We start from the raw sequence: 9026 nt of genomic DNA, 5'->3' as shown, positions 1-9026 counted from the left end.
ACTGTAGGGAAATAGATGGTGACATCTTGCAAAATGTCCAGATTACTGAGGAGGAAGTGTTGGATGTCTTGAAATGGTTAAAGGTGGATAAATCCCCAGGACCTGATCAGGTGTACCCTAGAACTCTGTGGGAAGCTAGAGAAGTGATTGCTGGGCCTCTTGCTGAGATATTTGTATCATCGCTAGTCACAGGTGAGGTGCCGGAAGACTGGAGGTTGGCAAACCTGGTGCCACTGTTTAAGAAGTGTGGTAATGACAAGCTAGGGAACTATAGATCAGTGAGCCTGACGTCAGTGGTGGGCAAGTTGTTGGAGGGAATCCTGAGGAACAGAATGTACATATATTTGGAAAGGCAAGGACTGATTAGGGATAGTCAACATGGCTTTGTGCATGGGAAACCATGTCTCACAAATTTGATTGAGTTTTTTGAAGAAGTAACAAAGAGGATCGATGAGGGCAGAGCGGCAGATATGATCTATGTGGACTTCAGTAAGGCGTTCGACAAGGTTTCCCATGGGAGACTGATTGGCAAGGTTAGATCTCATGGAATTCAGGGAGAACTAGCCATTTGAATACAGAACTGGCTCAAAGGTAGAAGACAGAGGATGGTGGTGGAGGGTTATTTTTCAGACTGGAGGCCTGTGACCAGTGGAGTGCCACAAGGATCGGTGCTGTGTCCTCTACTTTTTGTCATTTATGTAAATGATTTGGATGTGAGCATAAGAGGTACAGTTAGTAAGTTTGCTGAGGACACCAAAATTGGAGGTATAGTGGACAATGTAGAGGGTTACCTCAGATTACAATGGGATCTTGACCAGATGGGTCAATTGGCTGAGAATTGGCAGATGGAGTTTAATTCAGATAAATGCAAGGTGTTGTATTTTGGGAAAGCAAATCTTAGTAGGACTTATACACTTAATGGTAAGGTCCTAGGGAGTATTGCTGAACAAAGACACCTTGGAGTGCATGTTTATAGCTCCTTGAAATTGGAGTCACAAGTAAATAGGATAGTGAAGAAGGCGTTTGGTATGCTTTCCTTACAGGAGTTAGGAGGTCATGTTGTGGCTGTACAGGACATTGGTTAGGATACTGTTAGAATATTGTGTACAATTCTGGTCTCCTTCCTATCGAAAAGATGTTGTGAATCTTGAAAGGGTTCAGAAAGGATTTACAATGATGTTGCCAGGGTTGGAGGATTTGAGTCTGGCCAGGCAAGGGCTGTTTCCCTGGTACATCGGAGGCTGAGGGGTGACCTTATAGATGTTTACAAAATTATGAGGGGCATGGATAGGGTAAATAGGCAAAGTCTTTTCCCTGGGGTCGGGAGTCCAGAACTAGAGGGCATAGGTTTAGGGTGAGAGGGGAAAGATATAAAAGAGACCTAAGGAGCAATGGTTTCACACAGAGGGTAGTACGGGTATGGAATGAGCTGCCAGAAGAAGTGGTGGAGGCTAGTACAATTGCAACATTTAAAAGGCATTTGGATGGGTATACGAATAGGAAGGGTTTGGAGGGATATGGGCTGGGTGCTGGCAGATGGGACTAGATTGGGTTGGGATATCTACGGATTACATTACAGTGTGGAAACAGGCCCTTCGGCCCAACAAGTCCACACCGACCCGCCGAAGCGCAACCCACCATACCCCTACATTTACCCCTTACCTAACACTACGGGCAATTTAGCATGGCCAATTCACCTGACCTGCACATTTTTGGACTGTGGGAGGAAACCGGAGCACCCGCAGGAAACCCACGCAGACACGGGGAGAACGTGCAAACTCCACACAGTCAGTCAGTCAGTCGCCTGAGGCGGGAATTGAACCCGGGTCTCAGGCGCTGTGAGGCAGCAGTGCTAACCACTGTGCCACCATGCCGCCATTGGGTTGGAAGCATCTCTATAACTCTACGACTCATGTGAGACAATTGGCAAACCTCAGGCAGTACTAAAACCAGCAGCTTTCATGCTTATTCCTGCATTTGAGGAACCTTTTGCAAGAGTCTTAATTGATTGTGTAGGACCCCTCCCTAAAGCAAGAAGTAGGAATCAATATTTGTTGGCTATAATGGATGTGTCCACTAGATTTCCAGAGGCCATTCCCTTATGCAATATCAGGGCTCGCAGGATTGCAGAGGAGTTACTCAAATTTTGTACAAGATACCCAAAGAGGTACAATCATATCTAGGGTCATATTTTATATCAAAATTATTCAAGGAAATTACAGATAGCTTGGGAATAAAACAATTTACATCAACTGTGTACCAATCAGAAAAGCAAGGAGCATCAAACTTCAAACAATCTTGAGAACTTATAGTCAAGACTATCCAGAGGATTGGGATACACGAATTTCATTCATACTTTTTGCAATTAGGAATTCATCTAATGAATCAACTAAATTTCATCCATTTGAATTCATTTTTGGACATGAAATTGGGAGGACCACTGAAATTAATTAAGGAAAATTGATTAGTCAGACTTAAAAGACTACATATCTGGACAATGTATCAAATTTTAGGGAAAGATTAAATAGAATAGATGAATTAGCTAGATATTTGAATGTAGTACAGCATGTGATGAAACAGGAAGCAGACAACTAATCAAAAAAATCATATTTTCGCTCGAGGGAATAAAGTGCTAGTCACCAGTGATACACGAACCTATAAAAGCAAGGTTTTCTGGATTTTATCAAATTGAAAGGAAATTTAGTGAGGTAAATTATTTGATAAGCATGCCAGATAGAAGGTGTGAATATGGTCAAGCAGTATATGGATGGGAATAGAAAGCAAAAGGAGAATGTCATAGTTGTTACAACTCAGAGTGAAGATCCAAATCCAGATAAATCTGCATTTGATATTCCTCAAATTAAATTAGATAATGAGGAAGTTCTCAAATAATGCAATACATTATTGAGTTACCTTCCAAAGGAAAATTGAAATGATCTGAAAAAGTTATTGCAATCACATGGAGAGAAATGTGAGAATATACTCGGAAGTACTAACTTGATTACGCATGGTGGAGCCATAGGAAATGCTGTTCCAGTAAAGCAACATCCTTACAGAATTAACAAAAACTGAAATTGCTGGAAAACGCTCAGCAGATCTGGCAGCATTTGTGGAGAGAAATCAGAATTAACATTTCTGGTTCAGTGCCCATTCTCCAGAGACAATATAATCAAAGTAATTTGCAGTGAATGGAGCTCACCATAGTGATAGTTCCAAAACCAGATGGTAGCCAACAAGTGTATGTTGATTACCTCAAAGTCATTGCAGATACAAAATCTGATTCTTTCATGGCTAGGAAGGTGGGACAAGCAAGCTATATTTCTAAGTTGGACTTTGTCAGAGAAGATTTGCAAATACTTTTGCCTGACAGCGAAGGAAATTTTGGCTTTCATGACTTTGCAACTTTAAAATAATGGCATTTGACATTAAAAAATGCACGAGCAACATTTCAAAGACCAACCAATAAACTAATTTAGGGATGACCCAATTGTGTGATGTACAGCGAGGATCTGGTAATTTTTTTTAGTCTGACTTGGAAGAAACATTTGGAGCATCAGTGGTATTGGTCAATCGACTTCAGAAGTCGATTGGTGATAAAACTGGTTAAGAGTGAGTGACAGGATATAAAAAACAAAAGGTTATGGGGAGTTTCCCATGCCATTAACAAAGAGGTAAGCACTACGATTCTTGGGACTGAGTGTTTTTGTTGGAAATTTGTACCAAATCTTAGCAGTGTGGTTGCTTCACTCACTGACTTGTTGAAGAAAGTGCAGAACATTACTTGGGTCTCTGGAAAAAATGGGGATCGAACCATTGGGCCATCTGCTGCTCTTGTCCTTTTAGATTGTAAAGGAAATGGTTTGGAAGTTACTGTTGAAGGATCACTGTTGAGTTGCTGCAGTTCTTCTTGTAAATGATACACACTGCAGCTCCTGATCATTGTTGATGGAGTGACTGTTGACATTAGTGGGTTGATTTAGCATATGGCTTGTTCTTGATGATGTTGAGTTTCTTTAGTATTGTTTCAGCCTGATTTGTACCCTGCAGGTTGTGGACAGGCTTTGGGGATTCAAGAGGTAATTTTCTTGCTGCAGGTGGTGAACTTGTTGCTCTGAATGACCTGTTTCCACATTGTAGGGATTCAAATTATTCTATTCAATGAACTCAAAGTCTTGGATCATGTCTTGTAGCCATGTTACTTATCTCTTGTTCAGTACAGTTTCTGACAATAGTCGTGTCCAGGAGGTTAATAATGGGGAATTTAGTGATCATATTGCCATTGAATGTTAAGAAGAGATTGTTGTATTCTATATGCTGCTCTGATTTGTGTGGTGCAAATGTTAATTGCCATTCATCAACCCAAGCTTAGATGTTCTCCAGGTTTAGCTATATTTGGATGTAGGGTGATATTGATGGTGGTATCTTTAGATATGTCTATTGCTCATTTAATCTACAGGATATCTCTCCCAGATGTTAGTTAGAAAGTCTTTGTAGGATCAACAGGGTTTGATACGGTTCTTTACAGTGCTTAGGTAAATGTTAGGTTGTCTTTCCAATTCCAGTCCTTTTTCCTGAACTTCAAAGCCATTAGTTATAACTGAAGGATTGCAAGCCATTCCAGAGGGCACTTAAGAGTCAACCTCATTGCTATGAATCTGGAATAGGTCGAGTTATTTCCCGAAAAATGTCAGTGAACCAAATGGGCATTAACAATGGTCTCATGGTCTTTAACATTCCGAGTGATGGCCTAATAAAGAATATGTAAGTAGAAGTTTCCTCATGTGAGGCAACCACAGATAAGAAAGTTTTAGGATAAGGGATAGCAGATTTAAAACAGAAATGAGGAGAAATTACTTCTTGCAGAGGGTGGTGAATCACAACCCCAGAGTACTATGGATGCTGAGACACTAAGTAAATTTAAGAAGATAGACCAATTTTTAATTATTAATATATCGGAGGGTTCTGGAGAGCCAGCAGGAAATTTGGAGATGAAGGTGAGGTGAGATCATTCTTGACTGGATCAAATGATGGAACAAGCATTCAAAATTCTATTACCTCAAAAAATAAGAGCTGGAACAAAATGGAGATCATTATATTCCAGTTCTTGTCCAAAGCAGAACACCTTCACTCAGAACTATAGAAAGGTTCCTTGAACTGATATTCCATCAAATAATCCTGGTACTCCTGATACTCTGACTGCACTGGTATAAGAAGGCAGCTCACTGCCATGCTCTCAAGGACATCAAGATTTGGATTTTAAAAAAGTCCCAAATGTGAGTCCTTACTTCCTTTTTCTTAGAAAGCCCTGGTTCTAAAAAAAATGATCAAATTTCAATAATAATCCATTTTTCATTCTGTTTCCTTGGTGGAGAATTTGTGTCCTCAATAATATGGTAGAGAGAAACAAAAAGAAACAATGTAATAAATGTGCTGAATTTATGACATCGGTCTGTTCAGGAACCAATTTGGGAACTAAATATTTTATTTTATCTAATGGAGACTTGCTTCTGTTGTGCCAGTAAGCTAACAACTAACTAGGGATGCTGCACAGAATAATTTCACAGGATTGTACAATCTACTTTCAATGAAGGTTTATTGATGATATTATTGTTCTATTGTTTAATATCAGTGTATCCTCTCTCAGGTTCGTTCAGCTGTGAGAAAAAGATGGCATCGTTGGCAAGACAATCACTGGATCCAGACACGGGTTGCCAGGGCAATGTCCATTCCAACATCTCCCACGAGGGTCAGTTTTCAGAGCATCAAGCAGACAACTGTCTAAATACATAGAGTTGGAACAAGTTGATGCCAGCTCACTGTGTTCCTCCAACTAACCTTCAGTACACTTTACCCCTCATCAGACTGACTCAAAAATTCTCTGTTTCTCTCAAACTCACCTAGGCTTTGTCCATTACATCAACTCCTTGGTGATTTACTGAATATTTAAGTCATCAATAATTGTTGAAAGATAAAAGTAACAAATATATATGAACATCAACAGATTCATAACTAAGTGGAATGGGTTCTAACTATCACAGCTAATTTCAAATTTCAACTTCCAGATCCCTGCAGCAAAAGTGACCTTTTTTCCCCAGCCACAGATTTCTTTACTGGAAGTAGTTGTCTCTCTTGTACAGAAAATTTGTGGAGTATGGATCTGTCAAGTGTAACAACATCATGGTAAAGTGGCTGAACTTTTCTGTAATATATGTATAATGTACTGTGTCAGTTATAGTTAGCATTATTGCCACTTTGACAGTCAGTGTACATTGTCGTATTTAGAGGCCCTAGCAAAATGGACAGTGTACGTACAGCAATCAAAATCTATGGAATACTTTCAATTATATTGCATCACTAACCAAATAACTAGTGTAGGGCTCGAATGCTGAATACTGTTGTATGACACAAGAAAGATGACAGGTTCACTCAGTCAGTTGGGAAGGTTCGTAGCTATGAATATCTCCAACAGACAAACTTAAGTACCTTTTCCTAGGCTCTTTTATAGTTTATCAATGGCATGCCTTCTACCACCCACCACAGAATTTGATTGATAAGTCAAAGAGACGACCATGATTTATCAATGAACATCATTTTTACATTTCAAAAGGACAAAACTTAGACTCAGAAGATATTATTTTCAAAGCAAACGTGATCCAGCTGAATCTCTGTTCAAACTGGTTCTGTGTTCCAGATGAATCTGTATCCAGTAGATTTACTATTCTGGTTGATTCTATGATCAACCTGATTTAGTGTTTTAATTGACACTATGATTAAGTTGATTCCATTTTTCAGCTAAATCTGTTCTGTAGATATTTTGTTCTCATTGTTTGATATATTTATTTCTGTTGGCTAACTTATTCTATTTTCAAACGGTTCTGTGTTTTAGTAAATTCTGTGCCATTGTTAAATTTGGTCAATGAATTCACAGTTTTTCTTTAACAGGGTCGATGCTCCAGCGATATGGTTGATCCTGTGTTCCACGTGATCTTGAGGGAATTGTTTTTCAGCATCAGTTGATTGAGTGCTCTCAATCTCATATTTTCTGGTTAATTGTCATGCCAAACTAGCCTCTCTTTCCAGGACTTCACTCTAGCCACAGGAGAACTCAAATTTTCAGCTCCACCAGCCAGCAAAACCTTACTCAACTGGCTGAAAGCAAAATTTAAGTCCTTTTGGGCCTGACCCCGTCCATTCAAAATTCTTTTGTCTTACTTAAATAAAAAACCGAGGGAGAACTCAAACTATTTATTAACTGCCTGTATGAAAAAGATATTTCAGCACCCAGTGACAACATCCATCTGCAAGAGAATTAGGACAAAACATATCTCTTAAAAGCGTAACATTGCCACAATTCATCCTACCAAAGTGCACAACCTCGTGCCACATGGTATTCAATCTGCCACTTCTTTGCCCATTCTTCTAGCCTGTCCAAGTCCTTCTGCAGCCTCCCTGCATCCTCAACACAAACTGTCCTAATCATATCTTTGTATCAGCTTTCTCCATGGCTCTCCAGGTTTAAAGTACTTTTTTAGATTACTTACAGTGCGGAAACAGGCCCTTTGGCCCAACAAGTCCACAATGACCCGCCGAAGCGCAACCCACCCAGACCCATTCCTCTACATTTACCCCTGCACCTAACACTACAGATAATTTAGCATGGCCAATTCACCTAACCTGCACAATTTTGGACTGTGGGAATAAACCAGAGCACCCGGAGGAAACCCATGTAGACACGGGGAGAATTCTCAGACGTCAGTCGCCTGTCGCCTGAGGCGGGAATTGAACCCGGGTCTCTGGCGCTGTGAGGCAGAAGTGCAAACCACTGTGCTACCGTGCCGCCCTTCAAATGCTAATCAAAAAGAATCCTCAATTCAGAGAAAATAGTTATGCCCTTATCCAATTTTCTGCACTTCAATAATTTCAAAATCTTTCAATTTTGTTTTATATAAACCATTCCAGCATTTGGCACTTTCCAAGTGCAATACAGTAAAAGTTAATAAACTGCAATTGATGCAAAGAAAATTTTATTTAAACAGCGGATTATGGTAGTGGAATTTTCACTGGTGTAATCAACTGAGTTACAAAACTCAGTTTGGTGTATTATACTCACTTTTGGATCGCCCCTGTACCCCTGCGCCAAAATGGTTTTTGCTGTCCCTTTGTTTGGAGGATTATGATAGCTTATTTTAGTTCACCTCATTAACTCAGTACATCATGGCGATCATTTCTGTGTATCGCACCCCGCATTAGATAGTTCCGATCAGACGCCATGCAAAACAGACCACACAGACGTACAAACACACACAAAACTCATTCACTTACAGTACCTATCCTTTTATGTATTAAAGAACCATTATTTGGTCAAAATATGTTTTGAATTTAAAATTAATCCCTGCATAATCTATTATATCTTTCTAATTGATGTAAAGGTATGGTTATTTGGAAAGGCAACTATTCTTATGGACCAGGCCAGATCCTCTCAAAATATTTTAAGAAGGTAGCCGAGACCCTAACTTTTTCTAAATTTACAGGTTGATCAGAAGTGGGTGTTGCAGGTGTGATGCAACTGGTCAAATCACTCAGCTTTAGACAAAACAACTTATTTAAACACTGCAGTTGAAACACAAACAAAAGAAAGTGGAATTTAGAATAACTTAACTACTGGAAAACTTAACCGACCCAATACATCAACTTAAGTAATTAAATGCTCCAATATGGTAATATCTGATCAACACCCCTAGACAAAAAGGTAGATTCAAATACAGATTCTTACAGGCAAGAGGGAACAATGTCCACAGAGAGATTTCAGAGAAAGTCAGTTAGGAATCCTTTACTGAAGATGGCAACCCTCCTGGTACTTCAAACATCTTGTGACTGCTACAAATTAAAGAAAAACTAGAACAGCCTGAACTGGGAGAACTGGCCACTCCCCTTCCAATGTTAAACTGATTTAACTTTCCAGACCCTAGACTCTTCGGCACCTTTGCCTTTTCCATCTCTATTCAAAAAAATCCAGGATAAAATAA

General features: G+C 39.6%; 1 protein-coding gene across 4 annotated transcripts in view; it reads left to right on the top strand.

Moving 5' to 3' along the window:
- LOC122540028 (corticotropin-releasing factor receptor 1-like) overlaps positions 1-7599 on the top strand; it is a 345294-nt gene extending 337695 nt beyond the window's left edge. For all 4 annotated transcript variants that reach the window (XM_043675338.1, XM_043675340.1, XM_043675337.1 and 1 more), the window contains one exon: positions 5645-7599. In XM_043675338.1, the coding sequence (XP_043531273.1) occupies positions 5645-5782 (138 nt within the window). In that variant the 3' untranslated portion in view covers positions 5783-7599. The remainder of the gene's footprint in view (positions 1-5644) is intronic.
- Positions 7600-9026: the final 1427 nt, after the last annotated feature.

Source organism: Chiloscyllium plagiosum, chromosome 33, assembly GCF_004010195.1.
Source record: "Chiloscyllium plagiosum isolate BGI_BamShark_2017 chromosome 33, ASM401019v2, whole genome shotgun sequence".
NCBI classification, from domain to species: domain Eukaryota; kingdom Metazoa; phylum Chordata; class Chondrichthyes; order Orectolobiformes; family Hemiscylliidae; genus Chiloscyllium; species Chiloscyllium plagiosum.
This window is presented reverse-complemented; position numbering and strand designations above follow the sequence as displayed.